The sequence below is a fragment of the Astyanax mexicanus genome, unplaced genomic scaffold (assembly GCF_023375975.1).
Source record: "Astyanax mexicanus isolate ESR-SI-001 unplaced genomic scaffold, AstMex3_surface scaffold_37, whole genome shotgun sequence".
In the NCBI taxonomy this organism is placed as follows: Eukaryota; Metazoa; Chordata; class Actinopteri; order Characiformes; family Acestrorhamphidae; genus Astyanax; species Astyanax mexicanus.
This window is the reverse complement of record NW_026040047.1, coordinates 2,042,644-2,068,660: the sequence shown is the minus strand read 5'-3', so window position 1 is coordinate 2,068,660 and position 26,017 is coordinate 2,042,644. Positions and strand designations below refer to the sequence as shown.

General features: G+C 36.9%; 1 protein-coding gene across 2 annotated transcripts; it reads left to right on the top strand.

Moving 5' to 3' along the window:
- The first annotated feature begins 220 nt into the window (after nt 1-220).
- LOC125793113 (uncharacterized) lies at nt 221-5,449 on the top strand. 2 transcript variants are annotated; one of them, XM_049473390.1, is made up of 7 exons: nt 221-460; nt 1,223-1,272; nt 3,211-3,617; nt 4,005-4,110; nt 4,276-4,493; nt 4,615-4,746; nt 5,053-5,445. In XM_049473390.1, the coding sequence occupies exons 3-7, from the start codon at nt 3,213-3,215 to the stop codon at nt 5,188-5,190; spliced, it is 999 nt and encodes a 332-aa protein (XP_049329347.1). In that variant the 5' UTR covers nt 221-460; nt 1,223-1,272; nt 3,211-3,212; the 3' UTR covers nt 5,191-5,445. The 2 variants fall into 2 exon arrangements, with proteins under 2 accessions (XP_049329347.1, XP_049329348.1); XM_049473391.1 differs by lacking the exon at nt 4,615-4,746 and having other exon boundaries at nt 5,053-5,449.
- Nucleotides 5,450-26,017: the final 20,568 nt, after the last annotated feature.

Here is a 26,017-nt window from a genome sequence, read left to right as displayed (position 1 = left end):
TACTGGAAAATTCTCTTTAAAGTAGACATTTCTTCTGTAATCTGTAGAAAGAACACCTTTCTTTGAAGTTTGAGATAAAGGATTTTAACACCCGATTCGAATGTTATCATTCCATTGAATGGACGTTATCACGTGAAAATAGGTCCATATAAATGGTTTAGTATGTACCTACTGTGCCTACTAGAAGGTGCGATATGTTGTTGTTAGCCAGTTGTTTCTATCGTTGTTAGAGCCATTGCAATTGTCCATTAGGCACCTTATGTGCCTACTGAAAGGTTTAGTATGCTGTTGTTATCCATTCTAATCGTTCATCGCTCAGGCCAATAAGGAACCAGCTACAACGTAGGTGTGCGAAGGACAGGCCAATAAGGAGCCAACTACAAAGTGGGTGTGCGAAGGACCAGTGAAATGCCAGCATTCGCGGATCCGCGGGCATCATTCTGTCCCAGCGTTTGACCAGGTAATGTCGTGTGCTTGAGTAAACACCAAAGTACTAGTTGAAAGAGCCTTATTGTGACTGAATTTACGCTCCATGTTTCCCTAACAGACACCCATTGTAGTTGCTTAGCTCAAATGTTTGTTTGTTTGCTTTGGTTTTGTACAAAAATGTGTCGAAAGGCTAGCTAGCTTGCTAGATAGCATAACTAGGCTAACTTACATAGCTGGGCAGCTAAGCTTGGCCTACTTAGCTGGTTCGCTAGCTAATGTAGCTACATGTCTAGAATGAAGATGTGCTGTCGGCTGCTTCTGCTTTCATAATGCTGTCATATCTACAGCTATGGTTTGCATGAATTGTTAAGGATCTTTGAGGCTTTCGTGTGGTATGACACGTTTATTTATTCAGCATTAAAGTTACACCCGGTGGCTGCGCCCAGCTTTAGCTGGCTAGCTAGCTGACTAGCGATGTTCCTTCTCATGTTTAAGCTCAATATAGAGACTTCGTGATGGGCGACTTGCTTCAGTGTTTTTTTTTTTTTTTTAAATAGAACTTCTTCTTGTAAATCTTGTACTTTGCCTGAAAGATAAAATGTAAGCTAACTGCTGCTATTTTATACTGGCTGTTATTAATGTTAGCTAGCTTTGTTGCTAACCTTGCTAAGGTAAACCTTCAGGGAGCATAGGGGCTTGTCTTTAATAGCTTTCACTGTAACGTTATTTGGGGATTTGTTGAATCAATGGCAGTATATTTGTTTCAAGGTATTAATAAATATTTCTTTTACAGTACACATTGAGTCCGAATTGTAAGAGCCAGCTTCTTCTTCCCATTTCAAGGTAAGATGCATAGAATTGTAATTTTGTCTCACCATTTATGGATTTAATTGCTAATTAATAGTAGTTTATGTTCTTTTACTTGCTGTAAACATTACGATTCCCTCAATGTACACTCTCCAGTGAAAATATTAAAATCCCCCCCCCCCTTTCAGCTTCTATAACCACATTAATATGGTTCTGGGCATTATACAGTGTGAAAAGGTGTTTGGCCCCTTCCTGATTTCCTGATTTGTTGCATGTTTGTCACACTTTATGTTTCGGAACATCAAACCAATTTAAATATTATTCAAAAACAACACATGTAAACACAAAGTGCTGTTTTTAAATGAAGAAAAAAATCCAAACCTACATGGCCCTGTGTGAAAAAGTGATTTTAAAAGACATCTAGACATTTAAATGGATTTCTTAAAGCTTATGTTAAGCTGTTTCTATCGTTTTTAGAGATTAAGGATATGACAGAAATAATCGTTGACTAATCGAAAAAAAATAATCATCAGAGTAGTTGACTACCAAAATAATCATAAGTTGTATCCCTACTTATAAGTGCTGCTATATGGACAGTTCAACTGATAAAATGGAAAGAGTCTGTGGAAAGAAGGAGGTGGTCATTACATCCTTACTGATAAATATAGTGTAGGGCAGGGTTTTTTTTGTGATAATTATACTTTGGGTGGTATGACAACATTGGAAAAAAATATTTCAAGAATATGGAAGACCAAAAATGACGTGTATATAAATAAATGCACATATGTATGTATATGTATATATAAATATAAATAAATGTGTGTTATAAATACACGCATAAATAATCGAGTAGGTGAATAAATAAATAAATACATTTCTTATTTATATATTCATTTATATGTGCATTTATTTATTTCAACTTTTATTTATTTATTTATTTATTCATTCATTTCAACATTTCTACATTCATTTATTGATTTATTTACACATTTCTTTATGTATTTATTTATTTATTTCCACACTGTCCTGTTGACCCTCATTCATTTCTGGCAGTTGTTACTGCAGTAGGGTTATAGCTGCGATGTTGTTGTCTCACTGATATTGAAAGTACAGGACAGCTATTTGTGCACCGGCACACTGAACAGCATAGCGAAGTGTGTGCCAGATGCATTAAAATGTGCATTTATTTATATAGTTATTTGTTTCTACATTTATATGTGCAGTTATGAATTAATACTTCCTTCGTTTTTGGTCCTACATACAAGAATACACTACAACAAAATAAAAAAAATATTTTATTATTGCATACGGCATGAGATGGCACACCCCTAACTGAGATATTAAAAAATACAATAATTTTATTACATTGTCCATAGAAGTAAATGATCCTGTATTTCATGATACTAGTAATGCACTCCAAATATCTCCATATATCCAGAATTAAAGAAAAAAAATACATGTACTGGACAGGTATAATCTGTCTTTAGTAGATGTAATATGAACTGAGCTTAAAAATAGCAAAAAAAAGTAGTACCCTCATGTGATATTTAGGGATGGGTGATATGGCACAGTATTTCAGGGTATAATTTTGTTCACAATATAAAAAAAATATTGGCAATATTATTGCATATAATACGACATGGCACACTCCTATCTTGTAGCCATTTCTTGTTGAGTCCTGACTGAGAGACACTGTAATATTATTTTACAGATTGTCAATATTTTATCCATTAATGCATTAGTTCTGTGCCTTACTTTTACTAAAAGGATTGACATTTATCAAATGACATGAAGAAACCCTCACTTCCGTTTGTTGACTTTTTGTTAGTTGACACTGAAACATTGAAAAAAAATGTCCATGGTTTAAGATTGTAAACTGTTAACATTTTCAGTCTGAAGTGCTAAATATGATCAATTACTGAAGCAACCATTAAGCACAAATAATATTTATGCAGTCTTCATCTTTGTATTTAGATATGGGAAAAGCCTTGCGGTTCAGGAAATCGAAGATACACCTGTTCAAGAAGCGCCCTGGTGCTCGTGCACAGAAGGTCTACGTAGGTGATATTCTTTCGAGTGTGGGCACTTTCCATCCATCAAGAGATCAGGATGAGCCTCCCGAAATAGCTGAGAGCAGTAACTTATGTTCTGAGACTGCATACACAAAGGCTAAAAGGAGAGAAATAAGTGCCTGGGATCTAGTCAAGGATGATATTTTGAAGGTGTCATTTGCATGTTCAGCACCAATCACAGGTCTCTGCATTGTCTGTCAAGACCATGGAGACTACAGATGCTTGGACTGTGGTCCCACCACAGTTTTTTGCGAGGCTTGTTTAAAAAAGTCACACAGGAATTTGCTGCACCTTCCCGACAAGTGGAATGTAAGGTCAAAAGCTGCGTTTTCTCTATATATTTATCACATTTATACCTATAAGTTTCAGCTATATACAGTAATTTTTGACTTTCTCATTAAAATGAAATGCACTCAGTTTGACAGTAAACACTTATTTTATTTCCAATACGTGACATTTGGTTTTGTTTCTTTAATTGATGCTCACTGTAGGTTCCATGTTAATTTGCCCATATCAAAGTAATTTCTAAGTCAATACAAGTTGAATGAAGATTTATTTTTAATCAAGTAATATATGATTGTAATTGTGATTGTTCTATTGCACTTCTGTCATTCTACTTGGTAGACAGTTATTTTTGTAATGATCTTTTATAATGTATTGACAGTGTTTAATGTCTTTTTTTCTTACCCTTAACAGAAGGCCTATTATGAACCCCTTTCAAGTGGTTTACAATTAGTTTTACCTGAAGGGCATGAAAAGCATAATGTTTATAAAAGGGAAATGAGAGTTGTTGTCAATTCAGGTATGTTATTCTGAATTTAATTTGTATAAAATTAGGGCAGAGTTTAAAGCAGTTATTTAAATGTTTTAATGTGTGTTTAGATTTTGTTCCTGAAGCTTATGAAGTTATAATACAGATCACTTTAACATATATTTAATATAAATTCTTTTTGTACTTATTTGACAGGGAGACTTTGCAACATCTGTGTCAATCTCTGCAATTGTGAACCTGAAGTCTGCACCTTAATAAGATATGGACTATGGCCAGCATCTGCAGAGAAGCCCCAGACAGCCTTCTCTATTTCTCTTTTAGAACTTTTTATTTTTTTATCTTTGGAGTGTCAGGTATCAGTTGATGGCTTTTGTAACACCCTGCGCTGGAAAAACAGCCTCACCCTTGCAGAGGTAAGAAACATTTGTTTCAAATTGTATTACCTAGTGTGTCGAAGTCCTGGTGTATGTTTATGACAGTATGAATAACTGTCCTGCTTTTACCTGTTTGCATTTTCCACTTTTTGCATTATAGGTGAATATGTTGTACAGAGCTTTGGTAGGTGAATCCATATCCTATTTTAGGCACCACTGCTTTCGACTTAGAACTTTGGTTGATCTCTGCCCTCAATTGAATGATGGAGGCACATGTCCTGCTTGCCCAAAGGTGGGTATTGTAAAGACAAGGACAAGACAACAATTTCGTAGAGTTATTGACATTGATGTGTTTTGGAATAGGTATAAACACAAACATACCCAAAGCAAATTTCTTTACAGAAATCTGATTTGTATGAATTTATCTGCAGTACTATGTCTGTATCCAGCTACTGTGTGTCTACTATGTATGAAATGTGGGATCTTTCTTAGTGTAAAGAATTTAAGTTGCTGCTTTGTTTACTTGCAAGTAAACGTTTGCTTTAAGTTACAGTTAGTCAAAAAAATGTTTTTTCTCCTTTTCTCTTTTCATTTTTAGCAAGATGGAAATATGATCGTAACACTTGATGGGAACTTTGGACTTGTACGAAAACAAAGTTCAGGGGCAAGCATAGATAAACCATTTCATGGAAACCGTATGTTTATTGGTGATGGTAGAATAGAATTCTACCGATGAAGGGTGGAGATACTTTGAGATTGTTAATGGTGTTAAAATAGTCAATGCTATGCCTCTAATCAGCATTCTAAGCCTGTTGGGAGCATCCGCTTGAAGTGCTGTATTTCTAAATGCTGGGGGTGAAAGAAGGAAGGTTTTTCGATAGTTTTTTGTACTCGTTATCATGTTTCACTACCACACATTCAAGTCCAGTTATTACACCATGTGTACTATTTTTGCCCCAACAAGAACAATACAAAATCATGGGAAGCGGTGGGAAAATGCTTATGTCCAAACTGTAATTTTGGTTTTGAAACACTATTTTTTTTCTACCAATCAAATGTATTACATATAGTTATGTATTTCTTTACGATATAAAACCAAAAATACATGACAAACGCTGTAAATAGTGTGTGTGTGTAGAACCCTAGAACACAAATATTCACATTAATGGCTGTACATTACTCAGGTCTTCAGTTATGAAGCTCAGAACATTTGTATGTAACTGATTAATGCCCTAGAAGGAATTAACTGGTTTTCAACAATAAAGAAAAAACATCTCCATTACATTGTGGTTAGTACAAGCATTTAGAACCTCATTCATTTTATTCTGTGTGCATTGTTGTCCTGTAAATCACTGGAAACTCTTATAGAACTGTTTAAGAGTTCTAATACTAACATTTCCACATGCAAGCTAATGCTAATGTGCATCAGCCTGAGGTCAGTACATTTGCAGGCTGTAGCAGTCATTTAAACTGGTTCTTGATGTTCTGGATCTTTCACACTTCTTTAAGGATGAGAAGATTCATGAATAAAATTGCGTAATTTAGAGGATTCCAGTGATGTCCCATTGAATAATGTTCACAGAATAAAATGTATATAAACATTTATTGGCCATATAAAGTAACTAAGGTGTTTTTTAAGCACTATTTATTCCAAAGAATAAATAAGAGTCCAAATATAGGCAAGGAATGACTAGAGAATGACATGTCTTTAGTGGTCTGCAGTGCAACAAAGAATTTTATTTGCAATTGAGGTTTACCTCAATAACATGTTGCGGAAGTCCAGTCTCTGCCACTGCAGTGCTGATAAGTGGTGATCCAACTCTGGTCATGCCCTTGTCAAAGAGGGCCTTTAGAGAGAGCTTTTGAGGTTCAGTTATCGCTGTTCTTTCTAAAAACAAAAACGCACTTAAAAACGTTGCATCCAGAAGGAATCATTCAACTTGAATATCAATTTGCAGGAATTTGACATATGCTAATTATTGAAGTTTTATGCTCAGCCGGATGTGAGCAATGAGGAACTTTATTCTTGTACCCAAATATGACTAAATAAGGTTGTCCTGAACAAGGTTTCCATTCTTACTCATGCAGTTGTGTTGGTAGCATCCTTTGTGAGTGAAATCTGTCTCAGATAAGGGTGGGCAATGTGGCCCTTAAATAAGATCACGCTATTTCATGGTATTTTTGCGATAACGATGGCACACCCCTAGTCTCAATACAGTTAGAAAGGAATTTGTATTGGCTGAAAGTTGCAAGTCATTGCAGACATTCAGTAAAAAGTGATGCCATCAGTGATCTCAGAGACTTGCCAGTACTTTAATGCCAACAAATCAAACAGGTTCAAACCACACAAATGGACTTTCTCTACTGTCAGATGGCTACAAGGCAGAGCTTTACTATGACTGCCCCCGATACCACATCGGTTGCACTAAAACTCCTTCTGGGTGCAACGATTTCTGATAAGCACTGTTTACAATATACAGGACAGTTACAGAGCACACAGCTACAACAAATAGTATAAGTCACATCAAGTCACTTCATTTCAACAGAAAATAAATACTTTATTAAACACTGAAATATGTACCAACACTGGCATACTTTACAATTTAATTGAAGATAGAAAAGGCAAAAAAAAAATATTCGTACTGACATTTACATTAGATAATGTAAGATGCCTTACCTCCTTGCTTTGTCTGAGCCATGCAGACCCTGAAAAGACATACAAGCATACAATTACGCCATAAAAATCACAAGAAAATTCTGCATTTTTCCAAAGAAGTAAAGACTTAAATATATGGCAATAACGCCAGCAAAGTACATTGGAAAAGCACAATACTTAAAGGCGCAACCATAAAAGATTGTTTGCCTAAAGCTCACTACGTAATTTATAAAAAGTTTATATCCTGTAAGCTACATTGAAAAACTAAGTATAGTTTCAACAGATTGTAGCTCAGAGTTTAAACAAACATGTACTATCTTAGCTCTCTGATTAAAGGACACAATTGATCTACAAACTGCAGGTTACGTATGATGAATTAAATTCGCAACCCTAAAAAATCCTGATAAAGAAAATAAAGGACCCTCTAGATTTCTGAAGCAAATTTAAAATACTGCTGTTTTTCCTAACAGTAGAGAGATACACTGGTACAATTCTATGCATCTTACCTTGAAATGGGAAGAAGAAGCTGGCTCTTACAATTCGGACTCAATGTGTACTGTAAAAGAAATATTTATTAATACCTTGAAACAACTATACTGGCATTGATTCAACAAATCCCCAAATAACGTTACAGTGAAAGCTATTAAAGACAAGCCCCTATGCTCCCTGAAGGTTTACCTTAGCAAGGTTAGCAACAAAGCTAGCTAACATTAATAACAGCCAGTATAAAATAGCAGCAGTTAGCTTACATTTTATCTTTCAGGCAAAGTACAAGATTTACAAGAAGAAGTTCTATTTAAAAAAAAAAAAAAAAACACTGAAGCAAGTCGCCCATCACAAAGTCTCTATATTGAGCTTAAACATGAGAAGGAACATCGCTAGTCAGCTAGCTAGCCAGCTAAAGCTGGGCGCAGCCACCGGGTGTAACTTTAACGCTGAATAAATAAACGTGTCATACCACACGAAAGCCTCAAAGATCCTTAACAATTCATACAAACCATAGCTGTAGATATGACAGCATTATGAAAGCAGAAGCAGCCGACAGCACATCTTCATTCTAGACATGTAGCTACATTAGCTAGCGAACCAGCTAAGTAGGCCAAGCTTAGCTAGTTAGCCTAGTTATGCTATCTAGCAAGCTAGCTAGCCTTTCGACACATTTTTGTACAAAACCAAAGCAAACAAACAAACATTTGAGCTAAGCAACTACAATGGGTGTCTGTTAGGGAAACATGGAGCGTAAATTCAGTCACAATAAGGCTCTTTCAACTAGTACTTTGGTGTTTACTCAAGCACACGACATTACCTGGTCAAACGCTGGGACAGAATGATGCCCGCGGATCCGCGAATGCTGGCATTTCACTGGTCCTTCGCACACCCACTGTGTAGTTGGCTCCTTATTGGCCTGTCCTTCGCACACCTACGTTGTAGCTGGTTCCTTATTGGCCTGAGCGATGAGCGATTAGAATGGATAACAACAGCATACTAAACCTTTCAGTAGGCACATAAGGTGCCTAATGGACAATTGCAATGGCTCTAACAACGATAGAAATGGCTAACAACAACATATCGCACCTTCTAGTAGGCACAGTAGGTACATACTAAACCATTTATATGGACCTATTTTCACGTGATAACGTCCATTCAGTGGAATGATAACATTCGAATCGGGTGGGATTTGTCTGGAAAACGGCTTCTAATACTTCTTGAACAACGGAGTCATCAAGATCCTGATTATGTTTTCTAAGAATGTCTTTTACAGCCTGATGTGCATGCAAACTTGAAAGATACACTATATCATTTAGCTCCTCAAGTATTTTTGGAATTGCTTGTCTTTAAACATGTAACACAGTTTGCATACAAAGAAAAAGAGATGCAAGTTTATGCTGGAGAGTTCCTGAGTCTATTTTTTCTGTTGATAATCCAGAGGTAGACGGTGACTCACTCTCAATCTCCACAGCTTGATCCAAACTCTGCACTTCCTCAGGATTATTGTCCTCCTCTTCATTAACAACTGCAATTGAAGTCCTGAAGTCTTTTACTGTGTGATCTTTATGCAGCCTGCTTTTGTGACTACTAAATGTTGAAGTAAGATTGGTTTTAAAATTACAGTTTTTGAATGGGCACCTCACTGTGTCATGCCTCCTTAGGTGTACTCCTAAGTGGCTAAAAAAATTTTTGCATTGCAAATATCTTTGTAATCACAAAGCTCACACTTAAAAGTTTTGTGCTCTAGAAAGGATTTACATTACATTACATTACATTTGATTTGGCAGACGCTTTTGTACAAAAGTAATAGGAATTTAGATAACCCATTTTTAGATAGGGCTTAAAGGAGGTCGAAGGGAAATAAAGGGATAGAGAAGTGAAGGAGGGGAAGAAGGAAATGGGGTTAGAAGTAGTTAGTGTGTTAGAGGTGTTAGGAGAGTAAATGCTCTTTGAAGAGCTCTGTCTTCAGGAGTTTCTTAAAGATAGTGAGAGATTCTCCTGATCTGGTAGTAGAAGGTAGTTTGTTAGAGGTGTTAGGAGAGTAAGTGCTCTTTGAAGAGCTCTGTCTTCAGGAGTTTCTTAAAGATAGTGAGAGATTCTCCTGATCTGGTAGTAGAAGGTAGTTAGTTAGAGGTATTAGGAGAGTAAGTGCTCTTTGAAGAGCTCAGTCTTCAGGAGTTTATTAAAGATAGTGAGAGATTCTCCTGATCTGGTAGTAGAAGGTAGTTAGTTAGAGGTGTTAGGAGAGTAAGTGCTCTTTGAAGAGCTCTGTCTTCAGGAGTTTATTAAAGATAGTGAGAGATTCTCCTGATCTGGTAGTAGAAGGTAGTTAGTTAGAGGTGTTAGGAGAGTAAGAGCTCTTTGAAGAGCTCTGTCTTCAGGAGTTTATTAAAGATAGTGAGAGATTCTCCTGATCTGGTAGTAGAAGGTAGTTAGTTAGAGGTGTTAGGAGAGTAAGTGCTCTTTGAAGAGCTCAGTCTTCAGGAGTTTATTAAAGATAGTGAGAGATTCTCCTGATCTGGCAGTAGAAGGTAGTTTGTTCCACCATTGGGGAACTCTGTATGAAAACAGTCTGGATTGCTTTGTGTGAGTGTTTGGTAAAGTGCAGCGGCCGGGAGGTAGCGTAAGCCTTCAGGAGCGAGTGCAGGTAGGAAGGAGCCTGTTCTGTCATCACCTTGTAGGAGATTGTAAGAGTTTTGAATTTGATGCATCAACTGGTAGCCAGTGGAGCTCAATGAGCAGTGGGGTGACATGTGCCCGTTTTGGTTGGTTGAAGACCAGACGTGCTGCTGCATTCTGGATCATCTGGAGTGGTTTTACTACACAGGCCGGGAGGCCAGTTAGCAGGGCATTGCAGTAGTCGAGGCGTGAGATGACGACCGCTTGCACCAGGAGTTGGGTGGCCTGTTGCGTCAGAAACTGTCTAATTTTCCTGATGTTATAAAGCGCGAAGCGGCAGGATTGAGCAACTGAGGCCACATGGTGCGTGAAGGAGAGCTGGTCATCAACCAGAACACCCAGGTTCCTATAGCAACCTTTGTCGGTGAGAGAGAGAGAGAGTCGATACTTATAGAGAGGTTGTGTTGAATAGAAGGTTTTGTTGGTATGACCAGAAGTTCAGTCTTTGAGAGATTTAATTGAAGGTGATGCTCCTTCATCCATGAGGATATGTCAGAGAGACACGACGATATCCGATATCCGATTTAGTATGGCACCTTGAGAGGTGACACCTCAATGAACCTGCTGTTTCAAAGGAACACACACAACTAGAGTAGAAACCAGCCAGCGTGTACCGCGGAATCCGTGACGTACTCTGTGGTGCTTCAACAGAACATCTGGGAATTGATTGTGAATGAGCAGATTTTGCAGGGCATCTACCACATTCTGGGTTCTGGAAAACAAAAGGAATCATTTTAAAGTACTGTTGTTATTGGTCAAATTTGTAAATACGTACAAAGAAAATATCCACATCTCTTATAGCAATATGTTAATATATGCATGTATGACAAATATGTAGGGGTGTGACGAGATCTCGTGGCACGAGATATTTCTCGTCAGGCTTAAACCTGTCTCGCGGGGCAAAAAACAGTTAAGTGTGGACTTTTTAAGAGGGATCTGGCAACCCAGCGACAGAGTATGGTGGAAAGCAGCTCTCAGCAGAAGAGGAAAATTCAAGCATTTGTATAGAAGAGGCTTCTGCTACTTTTAAGTTGTATGTCTGGCTGCATTTTGGCTCCAGTGGAAACAATAAACGGTAACAGAGTGACCAACAAGATACAAACCATATATAAATACTGTAAGTAAATCCTACACCTGACTGTTTCATAGACAGCTGTACTAATCCCTTAGCTCTGTACTGTATTTAAAAACATGTTCTGTCTCTGTTTCACTTCAAGCATAGTCTTAATATGACTGGATGTGGTTTGTACTTATTGTTTGCACTATATAAGACCTAGAAAAGTTTTTTTTTATTATTCTTATTTCTATTTCTTATAGAATCCATGTGTGAGAGAAACCAGTCTGTTAAGTTTGTGTTATATGATTTTGTCAAATAAAACTGTAGTTTTCAAGCCATTTTTAATTTTTGACGTTTTCTTTAAAATTTTATTTTTAAATCTCGTCTCGTTCTCATGAACCCAGTATCGTGTCTCGTCTCGTGATATTAGTGTCTCGTTACACCCCTACAAATATGTGTCAGGCCATTTATAGAATAATAGATTTAGAATACCCACATTAACCATAGTGTATTGCAAATCGAATTTATACATTTTCTTAACAATAGATCACATTAATCATGTATGGGGAATTTAATTTAAAACTTTTTTTAAATACCACCCAGAATAACTTAACACCTCTTTTATAATAATACAATGGAAAAAAGTGCACAAAACCATTCAAAGTTTTTAGTTTTGAAGTTTTTAAGTCCCTCTTTTCAGCTTAGAATATTTTTTTTTAAAAACACACTGCACCAGGTGGTTAATGGCTCATATAAAAGTAGACACTTGGGCTACAAAAATGTTTTTCAGCAATTGGTAAATTAAATAACCTCTTACTGATTATATATTTTGATAATTTTTCAAAGAAAAAAAAAAAAAAATGAAATCGCCTATTGATTTCCCACGCAAATCATCAAGTACATGATATCAAATTCTGCTTCCACAGGTGCACAAAAATGTATTGAGATACCTATAATAATTTGATTTTCATTAATGATTAACCAAAGAGTGCCAAAAACGTCTCCAAGTGTCCCAAACTGTATCCAAAATGCACAAAGTTTCCCAATGGCCAACAACTTCTTCCATACAGCCACAAACCCAAATAAATGTAAAAATAATAATAATAAAAAAAGATTTTATATCTGTTATAACGCACTGCTTCCATGCGTCTCCAAACACACACTACAAGTAATACGGATTGCCATAGATATCACATACATAGATGCCGCATCGACTGACGCCGTCTATTGGCACTGGCGTGTCAGTGTGGCTGTCATATTGGAGGAGGCAATCCTGCGTACCCAGTGCATTAATTTACACTGAGAATATAATAATAATAATAATAACAATAATAAACAACTCCAATATATACCAATTTATACCTGATTATAACACGGTTTGTTACAAACAGCAGAGATGTAGTAAAGAGACAGGATGCTGTTACACAGTACAAATATGTGCTTTCATGCTGAAATACTTTATATTATGCTTTTAACAAAGATAGAGCTATGGTATGGCATGAATTGATGTACATGGCATAAAAATATATAAATATAAAATGAATTCATTTTACACACTTTTATATATATATATATACATATATATAAAAAATATATATATGTAAACTATTGTTATAATTATAAATTAATTAATTAATATATATTAATTATATATAATGTGTGTATTTATGTATGTACATATTAAAATAAAATTAATTAATTTATACCCTTATTAATATGCCATATCATATGTCGTTCCACATATCTCTTTGCTCTAGTCGTTTATTTGCTCCGTGTTTACCTCTGTTTATTTCTTGTTTGTTTTTTTCTAGTTTCTTGTTTAGCTCTGTGTTCCCTAGCTCCCTGTATATACCCCTGCTTTGTGTTTATTTCTAAGTTTATTCCCTTGTATATATATATTTCCCTAGCCCTGTTAGTTTATTTCTAGTATCTCTTATTTGTTTAGGTTTATGTTATTTTGTTTCACTGTTTATTTTGGTTTTTGGTTTATCTTTGTTACGTGTTTACTTGTTCTGTATTTCTTTGTTTATTTGTTATTTATTTAGCTGCAAGGAGAGAACTTGGAGAGCGGACGCAAACACAAGTCATTTATTTACAAAAGAAAGAGCAAAAAAACAATAAACCAAAACTGAAACTAAAACAACAAAACACATAGAGAAAACTACAAACTGAGCAAACAAAGAAACATGTTACCTGACTGACGTGAAAATGTACAAGAACCAACAAACTAACACTGAAAACGCAGGGGCTTAAATACACATGGAGGGAACAGGTAACACCTGGGGACTGGTAACGAGGGGGCGGAGCTACAAATGAACACAGGTGGAATAAGGAGAACACAGAGAAGGCCTTGTGCTTAAGAAAAGCTAAATAAACAGGAGGACAGGAAAAACACAGAGACAGACAGGAGAGATACAGAACAGGACGCGAACGTGACGCTGCCCCTGAATTTCAGTTTATATATTGTGTCACGCAAGATGAAGAATCCCCACAAGACAACATGGTTCTTTAAAGAAACAGCTCTTTATTCGCTCACAGCACTTAGAAGTACTTGAAGAATCAAATTAACTACAACCACACAGTAAAAAATCACACAGCAGCGACCAATAACTACCAACTCCATTCACAGTAGGTTATATCAACAGTTCACAAAACTACCAGAGCTTGGTGTAAACATTACTACAGGGCATAACAGTCTGCAACTAAACACTGTTATCACATTCTGACCAGTAATCACAGTTATATCTGCTACTGATGCCAGTCCTGAAATGGATCTTCAGGACTAGAACTAAGAAACCCTCAGGAGCAATAAGGGGGCAACACCGTTGAACTACCCGAGTACAATATAAAATAAGTATATGTAACATAAGTGATTTGCTTAAAGCCAAACTGTAATGTTAAATCCTGTAGAATCCTGACCCACATCTTACTGAAATGAACATTTTTTGTTGAACCTTCTCAAAATTGTTAAGGTGAGCCGTGAGGAAAGTGATTGTTTTTGTACACACACTCACAGCTGGGTAGCAGATCTAGGCAGTTATGGTCAAACAGTTAAAACAGACCACTATCCTAAAGCTCTGTGGTTCTGACGGAAGCAGGTGCCTGTGAGATTGTCCCGTAAGCCACTGCATAACCTCAGGGACAGACAGCTTCTCTTTGTGTTTAGGCTCAGCATCTTAAAATATTATTTATTTGAAAAATAGATGTAATGTCAAACCAATTATGGCTATCTCTATTCCCGTTTACCGTTGTCACAAACTGAGGCAGCCAGACCTAAAAGCATATGTAACTTTAATAAATAAACTACATAAACAAAAGAAAACATGGATAGGAATAGCGCAAAACAAGAATAAACAAGACTAGGAATAACTAAATTACACAGACCAGAACAAAGATTAAACAAAACTAAGAGAACAAGCAACAGAAAAGCTGGATAAACACGGATAAAGTATCTAAAACCAAACAAACCTGACATAAAACAAACAGCAGACAAAAAAAACATGAAGCAAACAAACACCAAACAAAGCACACAAAGGTTTTCACCCAGAAACACTCAAACAAAAGGGCTTATATACACACGACGAGGGTGAGGAACACCTGGGGAAGGAATCAAGGGGGCGGGATTACAAACAAGGCAGGAGGAACGGGGCGGGGCTAAGGCGGAGACAAGACCAAAAACAAAACAGGAAGGAGCACATGGGAAGGAAAACCAAACAAGAGAACAGAGGACAGGAACAGGGAGGACCAAAAAAGGAAATACACAAGACAGACACAGGCTAAAGTGTGACAACCGTCTTTAGTACCTCATCCAGGTAAGCAGTCATTTAAAATGGCACTGATGGCTACGTCATATTTACTTGTCAGCTACTTATTCATGAACATCTCAGGTTACAGGATCCGACTTAAATGTTAATGCTTCTGCTAGTGCTATATATATATATATATATATATTCATATATAAAATACAAGGTCGATTTGGAATTAAGGAGGATGACAATGTGGAGCCTATATGATGAAGGTAAGGGTCTCAGACATTGTAGACATTGTCAGATTGACTCGACTCCTGAGTCGGCTCTCAGCTCCCACGAAAAGGCAGTTTGTTGAAAGCCAAAAACCGTGCTCTCCGCGTCTCCTGTGCTTTTAACATAGTAGCGATTTTTCTCGGTCAGTATTGAATCTAACAGGCTCTGGCTGGATGAAAGTCTTTATCACTGTCCAGTGCTGCTTTCCAGTTTGTGAATCCATGCTTTGTGAACGCTAAATCTTTAGCATTTTTTCAAGCAAGTTAGTAGCTTGCTAAACAGCTAGCTGTTAATGCTACAGTACTACTGCTAATACAAATTGATCGAAACCAACCTGGCCATTTGTAAAAAAGTAATAAATGGTGATCTCTGAAAACAGATGTTGAACACTGACTTTTTTCCAAAAATGTAATCTTCCCACAGTTTGTTCCCAATCAACACGTCTCATGTTATAAGACCATTGCTCTAATTAAAAGGTAAAGCACTACTACTGAATTAAACGTTAATATTTAGGAGTAAACCAAACTGGGTATTTAATTAGAATTTCCTTAAGCAGAGGGCCAGGCCGTCATCCGTTTTTTCGGACGCTAGTACTTCTATCAGCATTTTATGTACTCAGCAACTAAATGGTAAATGAAATTACATGAATCAATTGTAAGTTGATTTAAAATAAATGTAAGTGTGCATAGTCGTCTTGTTTTTAAATGCAAATTTCTTGGTTTTGGGTTACACTTTTGGTTCTTAAAACATTTTACCCTATTTTGACGGCATAGAAGTTTTTTTCCAGAAGCTTCTGAATCAAAAGTGACCACTGTAAATTTCAATTGCCAATACTGTGAAAGTAAACCCAGAGCTTATTTTTGTGGATATAGAGAATGGCATTTTTTCACTGCTAAAAACACAAGTGGACAGAGAGCTCCAATATACTTATGTAAATCCACCACATCAGAGGTAATAGGCTGTGAAGTGGATAACTGTAGAGATTTCATGGCAAACATCACTGTAAAGCCATGTGAACAGTTGAGCAGAGTTGCATTTGCCTCCCTTTACACAGAACCGGCTACGTTATAAATCCAAAAGTCTGTGGTGGAAAGAGAAAATCAATGCATGAACATAAACACACAGGCCACAGAAGAAAGAGCATGCTCAGTGTACCAGTGTCTTCTATGCGGAATATGGCTATACCGGCCGGTATGTATATTTTGCTGTTTTACTGGAAAAAGGATATCTGAAGTATTTTTGGCAGAACAAGAGTTTGACAAGATATTGGGAAAATGTCATGTAAGTGTAGCTGCTCTAAAAAGGTTCACCGCTACACACATACAGTTGCAAAAAAAACTATACTTGTGTTTCTGTATAAATTGGTCATTAAATGTGTTCTGATCTTTATCTACGTCACAACAAACTAATAGCACACAAAATTATATGTTTGCATGATTTTATTGAACACAGCATGTTAACATTCACAGTGCAGGGTTGAGAAAGTATGTGAACCCCTAGACTAATGACTTTTCTAAGAGCTAATTCGAGCCAAGAGTCAGACAACCTACAGTCCAATCAATGTAATGTGATTGGATGTGTTGATTAAAGCTGTTCTGCCCTAAAAAAAAACACACACCAGTTTAGAGTTTGCTGTTCTTAAGATGCATTGCTTAACGTGAATCATGCCTCACACAAAAGATCAAGCTCTCAGAAGACCTACGTTGAAGAATTGTTGATTTGCATGAAGCTGGAAAGGGTTACAAAAGTATCTCTAAAAGCCTTGATGTTCATGTGTCCACGGTAAGACAGACGCTCTACAAATGGAGAAAGTTCAGCACTGATGCTGCTCTCTCTAGGTGTGGTAAAGTCCTGTAAAGATGACTGCAAGAGCACAGCGCAGAATGATCAATGAGTGTCAGCTGAAAATTGAATACAGAAATCTCTGGCACATGCTCACATTTTTTGTTGACAAATCTACAATAGAGTTCATGGGAGGACACAACGGAGGACTGGCACAGCACACACCATCATCTAAACCTCATCCCAACTGTGAAACATGGTGGAGGGAGCATCATGGTTTGGGGCTGCTTTGCTGCCTAAGGGTCTGGATGAATTTCCGTCAAAAAAAAAATCCAAGTTAACCAAGACATTATGCAGGAAAATTTAAAACCATCTGTCCTCCAACTGAAGCTCAACAGAAGATGGATGATGCAACAGAACAACGACCCAAAACATAGAAATAAATCAACAATCGAACGACTTCAACAGAAGAACATACTGAGCCTTCTGGAGAGTCCTGACCTCCTGAACACAATTAAGATGCTGTGGCATCATGACCTCAAGAGAGAGATTCACACCAGATATCCCATAATATTATAGCTGAACTGAAACAGTTTAGTGAAGAGGAATGATCCAGAATTCCTCCTGACCGTTCTGCAGGTTTGGTTGAGGTTTTTGCTGCCAAGGGAGGATCAACCAATTATTAAATCCAAAGATGTTCATAATTTTTCACTCACTGTGAATATTAACATGTTGTGTCAATAACATCATGCAAACATGTAGACTGTGTTTGTCTATTGTTGTGAATCAAATGAAGATCAGAACACATTTAATGACCAATTTGTGCAGAAACCCAAGTAATCACAAAGGATTCACATACTTTTTCCTGCAATATATTTGGCTATGTGGCGGCTTTTCCAGTCAAAGAAGGAGCTTGTAGGAGTGACAGTGGGATCACTGAAGGTTTGGATTGCCTGTGCTTAGACCTCACCAAAGAACATATTGTGGCAATGGCAAATTATCTCTGAAACAAGAATTCAAAGAACTACCAGAGAGGTTTGAGACAGTGGAGGAAGTTTGCCCATACTGCCCATGTCCAACACATCCTGACCCCTGACCTGTCATGTTCTACTGCTATAACCACAAATGCTACTGTGTATGGATTGGACAATGTCAAAAGAGGTACATTTTCTGTTACATGTCAATAGATAAAGTTAAAATCTGTGCTATTTTTCAGATGTAATTTATTAGGAGTTACGGAAGCTGTGAATTAATGCCAATCTGTCAAAAACAGGTCAAGTTTCAAGAATATAGTACAGGTTACCACACTTTAAACAACAACGTGCTGCTATGTATGCTGTGTTTAACGCTAACTACAGCAATGAAGGCAAGTTAAACTTGTAATGCCAATTCATATTACTGTTAATTATTTTTTTAATTTCCTTATATTATTGTTTGAAATATTAAACATAATCATTGCTATCTTTCTTAAATTAGAACAAAACAGCAGAAGGACGGTTCTGGTCAATGATGGAAGACCACATGGAAACAACAATCCACCACAAGACCATCAGAAGGGCCCTCTTTTACTTCTCAGCAATGACTGACTACAGCTACAACATTTTTCTGTAACCAATGTGGGCAGAATCCTCCCGTGCTGATCACAGATGCAAACTGGTGATTTGCCTGGTTGGTATTATTTCTTATTTCAATTGTTAACATTCAATTTAAACACACATTTATTAAATTAGTTATTTTATTGTAACTTTGTAGTAAATCGTATGAAAAGACCATCTGTAGAAAACATATCCAAGTATGTTTCACATCCAAGTGATCTTTCAGTGAACATTACAGACCAATGAAAACAACTTGAGAAACAGCTCACTGCTGCCGGGTTCTGTGATGGTACACTATTGTAATATTTTCAAAATGTAAAATGGAAACAAAAGAAAAATATTCCCCAGGTTTATTACATTTCAAGGTGTACTGTCATGTTTGTCCATATTTATAGGCACAAGATCAAAAAACCAATTTGGCAATAAGTGCAACAAAATGAAATCTGATAATGGACTGCAGCAGGAGACAGGAGGGGAACTAAAACCCGCTGAGGATCAGTGGTGCCACAGTGGATAGAGTGGTTTCATCTCGCAGGATCTTTCATGGTCTTGTAATATATAAACTCCTTGGCAAAGAAGGTCAGTATCTATACTACCTCAGACACCTTAAAGACTTCAGACTACCAAATTCTACGGCGTACTTACAGGAAACTTCTTAGCCTGGTTTGGGAACAGCACCAAGCAGGACCGATGGACTCTACAGCGCTGCTGCTTCATAGCCAAGAAGATAGTGAAGGATCTTAGTCTTTCTAGTAATGGACTTTTTGCTCTGTTACCGTCAGGAAAGCGGTTTCACTCACTGAAATCAAAGACAGACAGGATGAGACTGAGTTTTTTCCCTCAGGCTATTCAGATACTGAACCAGGTTAAACTATAAATTACATCACCTCACATACTCTGAACTCTCATACAATTCATTTCACACAGGACATTTCCTTTTCAGCACCTTATCTGCTTCTTTTTGCACAGCATTATGTTAAGCAATTATTTGCACTTTTGCTATTTTTTGTTGTATTATTTAGTGTACAAAAACAGTTGTTCAAAGCTTTTTTTACTGCATGTTTACTGTGTGTGACAAACTTTGAATTGAATTAAGCTAAGCTACTCAGCATTTGCTGCATGGATTGGGGAATCTTGCAGAGCTGGTCCTGTTCTCCCAAAGACAGAGGAAGACATTTTTAAGACATCTAACATTTTTAACAATTTAGTAAAGCTTACACCATCTTTGCAGCTAGAGGATTGGTTTAAAAAAGGTATTTCAGATATCTGGCGATTCCAAGATCAAAATGTATGTACTGCTCTGAATTAATTATTTGTTATTCTTTATTTTTAACAGCCACAAAATACTGGTTGCAGCCTGTACTGAACTGAGAGTGCTGGCAGAGGGATGGAAATCTGACATCCTTCACAGACTGGAGGAGTTGTTCCTTTATAAGGACATTTATCCAAAAATGTTTATGAAGCTCCAAAAGACAAGTGGTAAGAATACCAGCGAATATGAGTGTAAAAAATATCTAAATACAATCATATTACTTATTATTAATAACATGCACATATCTGGAGGGGTTCTAAATGAAAAAGGAGTTATACAACTTTAAAAAAGGTGAAGTACAAAGAAAGGATTTTCACTCACCACCCTGATTGTATTTTGTTAAGATAAACAAATTTAAAACTTGATGCTTTTATCACACGTGCAGCAAAAGTCTGGAAGGGCTTTTTCAACATCACTTTGCTGTCAACTTTTTTCCATCGTGGCTTCATGAAAATACATTTTGCCTCTCTCACAAATGTAATTTAAATGTGTTGATATCATTTATTCATATTTACAAAATTTACAATCAGTTTGGTCACCCAAAACATTTAGACTCATTTATTTTTTCATTTGCTAGTTATACAGTTCAATAAAAAAAAAATCGTTACATTTTATAGAATTATTTATAAAATCCTTAAATACTTTGTAAAGTAACTTTTCATGAATTGTTTTGATTTTTTTATTTCCTTTAGATGCAGTCTGAATGCTGGCTGTATGCTCTTCATTATGGTGGCTGGAGTTGAGATCATGCAGATGCATTGCTGAACCTGCAAATACCACACTGTAAAAAAAAAACTGTAGTTTTTACAGGAAAACGCTGGCAGCTGTGGTTACCAGAGTTTTCCTGTTAAAATTACAGACGATAAGTAAATAACTCTACTGAAAAAAAATGTACATTAATTTACAGTGATTGAAATCACTGCTAAATTACAATAATAATCTGTCAAGTTTACACAAATTAAATGTTAATTTTGCATAGCAGTGTTCTACATAAAAATACCCTTTCCTGTATTTTTTACCTCTAGCAAATTATTCACATTTCTGATGTTGCTGGGCGTGTGGCACTGAACTCAAATAACAGAACAAAACAAGAGTTCTTTCAGCCTCAGATGGAAGACTGTGTGATGCCACTTTGGAGGACGTTAGGATGGCTGGGCAGCAGCAGCTCCAGCTGTCTTTTCCATGGATGAAGCAGATTCAGAAACTTGGTGGGTTTCAGTCTCCCCGTCCTGCTACAGGAACTTCCCATCGATTCTCCCTGTAGGACAGGTTCCACCCGGAAAACCAGAAGAGACCAGAGAAAAACTGAGGAGTTTAGATCTTCTCTCTGAGATGAACAGGCATCCCCAATTATTCTGTGGCAGAGCAGCTGAACAGAGAGCTTGATAATACCCACTATTTCCTCTGCCAGCTGAAAGACATGCACTAGGTGTTCATGCTGTGTCTGGTGTTTCACTTGCATAATCAGCAGTTTTTTTTTAGAAAATGTGCCGCTTAGCTAATGGAAAGCATTGATCGGAATAAATAGAATCTGTCGGTGTATGTCTGTTTGGTTATAAGTGTGTAATTTACTTGTCACTGCAAAATTGATGCAGTACAGAATTACAGCTGGATATATTTTACGTTTTTATTACAAATTTAGAAAACAGGGTTCCTGCAGGTCCTTAAAATCTGAGTAATTAAGGTCTAAAATGTGCTGTAGGCATTACATTTTTAAATGGTGCGTTTAATGCCTGTGGGAAAGCACCAGTGATGGTATAGTTACTTACAAAAGTAATCCGATTACTGATTACTCCTTTAAAAAATAACTTAGTTACTTTATGGATTACTTGATTTTAAAAGTAACTAAGTTACTTTATTAGTTACTTTCAGCAGCTGCAGACACCACCTCCCGCCGCCTTAACATAAACATTATAACCAGTTTTACCAATACTCCCTTTATTGGGAAATGCATTTTTAACAGCAACAATGTATCTCTAGATATTTAAAGTTAAACTATTTTCTGAAAAAATAAGTTTATTATAAAAAATAAAAGACGATTTCTCTTGAATTAACTTAACATAAATATTTTTTTTTATAAAAAATAAAATATGGTCTTTCTTGATTTCGTTTTTATAAAAAATATAAAATAAAGAAAGTCCTTTTTGACCTGACATATTTAACACTGTAAAACTGAACATTGAAGCTGTTGTTCTCTGCAGGGCAGCAAAGAGTGGTTTTATAAAACAGAACCGTGGTCTAGACCAGCGTTTCTCAACCTTTTTTCTATCACGGCACCCTTTAAATATATGCGAGATGTCAAGGCACCCCAGTTTACGGACGGGGGGGTGCTGGCGCAGTACTTCAGGTGAGAATGAGGGGTGTTGCTGGCGGAATATGAAATAAAATAGGGCGTGCATCGCGTGGGGGAGGCTGTATTAGAAGACAGATTGCGTCACAGCTGCGCAGTAATACACCGCCTCTGTGGGTCGCATCCTTCAGAGTATGCTGCCTGTGAATTGGGACACACCCCGACACGAGCTGACTCTGGAAAGGAAATATGCACGTGAGGCGCAATATTTTGACGGCACCCCCGATGAAGCCAGACGGCACCCCAGGGTGCCGCGGCACCCTGGTTGAGAAACACTGGTCTAGACCAGGGATCACATATATGCGGACTGCGGTCCGGGTCCGGACCCAGACGTTGTCCAATCCGGACCCAAACCGATAAACTACTCAGAAGGATTTAATTCTGACAGCGTTCATTTAAAGCACCGGGAATGGCCGACCAATCACGTGTGGTGTAAAATTTTCAAAAGAAAAAAAGGGTCAGATTAGAGTAACGCGTTACTGACATCACTGGCAGTGGCGGACTTAGCAATTTGGGGGCTCAAGGCGAATTTAGCTAGGGATATGGAGTTAAATCAGTGTCACCAGAACCTGAAACAAAAAAACATGATTCTTGAAAATAAAGAGTGTGTAATCTGGTGTTCTTGAAAAATTTACCTTCAAATATTTAGATATTTAAAATTCAGGTATTGAAATTTCAGATAAGGACTGTTTTAAAAAATTCAGGTACAAAATTTTTAAGTAAAAAAAAAATCATGTAGCAAAAAAATAATTCAGGGATTAAAAATTCAGGTTGTAAAAATTCAGGTTGTAAAAATTCAGGTAAAAAAATTCAGGTCGAAAAATTTCAGGGAAACATCCGGGGTACACAGAATGACCAATCAAGCGCAGAGCTAATCGAGCTCACAGCGGCCAATCACAACACAGCTCTGAAGCCTGTGGGAGCTGCGTCTTTTTTCACCTGTGGAGAAGCTCCGTGGCAGCTGCTGGGAGAACACAGCTCCTACAGTCGTAAGTAAACTATAACTTGTTTACTCGTCCTCACGTTCGTAAAAACTCTTAAAACTAGTGTTTATTGTTGAAATGGTTGTGTGTTCATGATTGGAAGTGGCTCAGAGCGCGAAATTACGTTAGGTTAGGAGAGGAGAGGGTCAAGTTAGCTAAGTTTAGCTTAGTTAAACCTAATTTAGCTTACTTTAGGCTAGTTTAGCTTACTTTAGCTTAGTTAAGCCTAGTTTAGCTTACTTTAGCCTAGTTTAGCTTAGTTTGGGTTAGTTTAGGTGAAGTGATGTGAGGCAAGGTGAGGTTACGTTATTTGAGTCTAGTTTAGCCCAGTTTAGGTGAGGTGTCTTATGTGATGTTAGGTAGCTGGCATTGAGACTGGGTGACTGGATGAAAATAAACAGTGAGTAAATTAGCTATTTAATAGATATGTAGAGCGTCCTCTTATCTCTGTGGTTTATTATTGACTGACGAAATCAGTTTATTTCTGTTTTAGTTAGTTAGATATCTTGTGTATGTAACTATTGAGGTTCGTACACCATGCTATTGCCAGATTCCCCATTTAACAGACTGGCGTTGGCTAGCTGTTATATTTATATATGTGTATATAAATATCTAATTACCTTTCCTGGACTTTCTGGCTGTTAATTCATGTCAGTGCAGTTTAATCAGGTTAGATGTATTTGGCATCCAAATACATGTTGATTACCAATATCTAATGTAACATTATCATTAATGTTGAGTAATTTATTTTTTGCTTTATTTTGTCTAACATACATTCTGTTGTGTCTTGTTTTTTAGGTTGTGACCGTGCGAAGTACTGCATATTACCAAAACTAGGGGAAATGTGCTGTTAAAAAATGTGTTAACTGGTTTGTATGTGTTTATTAACGTGTATATATATATATATATATATATATATATATATATATATACACATAAACACACACACACATACACATATAATATATATATATATATATATATATATATATATATATATATATATGTGTGTGTGTGTGTGTGTGTGTATGTAAGCCACTCTATGGCTACTTTGTGTGATCCTCTTTCTACACAGTATTATATGTATATTTGTTTGAGATACCACATGTAGAATGTTTTAATTTTGGAGAATGATTTATTTTATGATTTTATTTTTCCACCAGCTAATGTTCTGTATGTTTTGTAAACTCCTACACTTCATAGAATAAACATGTTTTCTAAAAAGACTTGTACTTAAGTCTAGTTATTTTAGTTATCTAGACTAGTTATCTTAGGTCAAGAAAACAAGAGTTTTACCCCTGAATGTCACAGCTGTAGGGGATAATTATCAAGATCTACTGCATGGCAATAGGTTTTTATTTCATTAACAAGTAAAAAAGCTTATTTTAGAGTATGTCAAAATCCTTGAGTAGACAAAGACTAATTGTTTGCTAAATGTATTACATTACTAAAGCAAATTATTCACAATACAAAAAGTAAACATATTTATTGACCTAAATATACTCATTCTTTTCAGGACAGTTTCCATCTGTTTTTATGTGCTGTGATTTATAATGACAAAGATTGAAATAATATTGTGTTCTAAACATAGAACTTTGCAGTTTGAAATGGAGACAATGAAAAAGAACCATTAAACAAGGTTAGTTGAAGGGTTTACACATTTATTTACATAAAATAAAAGTACAATGTCTATCACATTTGGCTTAAGCGGTCAAATACACAAAATGTCAGTGTATAGATATATAAAACGTAAGTGATTGTATAAAAGTATTAATTATCCAATTTCAGGTAGTTGGTGTTACTAGTCTCTCAGTTAGTGAAATGGGGATCAGCTGAGTGCAGTATAAAGACACCTGTCTGAAAGCTCTCATCGCTGAACTCCATATAATTAATTGTGAGATTACTGGGACAAACTACCTGAATTAGCTCAGTCACTTTTTAGGAGGTCAATATACACTGCTCAAAAAAATAAAGGGAACACTCAAATAACATAATTTAACTCCAAGTAAATCAAACTTCTGTGAAATTAAACTGTCCACTTAGGAAGCAACACTGATTGACAATCAATTTCACCTGCTGTTGTGCAAATGGAATAGACAACAGGTGGAAATTATTGGCAATTAGCAAGACACACTCAATAAAGCAGTGGTTCTGCAGGTGGGGACCACAGACCACTTCTCAGAACCTATGCTGTCTGGCTGATGTTTTGGTCAGTTTTGAATGTTGGTGGTGCTTTCACACTCGTGGTAGCATGAGACGGACTCTACAACCCACACAAGTGGCTCAGGTAGTGCAGCTCATCCAGGATGGCACATCAATGCGAGCTGTGGCAAGAAGGTTTGCTGTGTCTGTCAGCGTAGTGTCCAGAGGCTGGAGGTGCAACCAGGAGACAGGCCAGTACACCAGGAGACGTAGAGGAGGCCGTAGGAGGGCAACAACCCAGCAGCAGGACCGCTACCTCCGCCTTTGTGCAAGAAGGAACAGGAGGAGCACTGCCAGAGCCCTGCAAAATGACCTCCAGCAGGCCACAAATGTGCATGTGTCTGCACAAACGGTTAGAAACCGACTCCATGAGGATGGTATGAGGGCCCGACGTCCACAGATGGAGGTTGTGCTCACAGCCCAACACCGTGCAGGA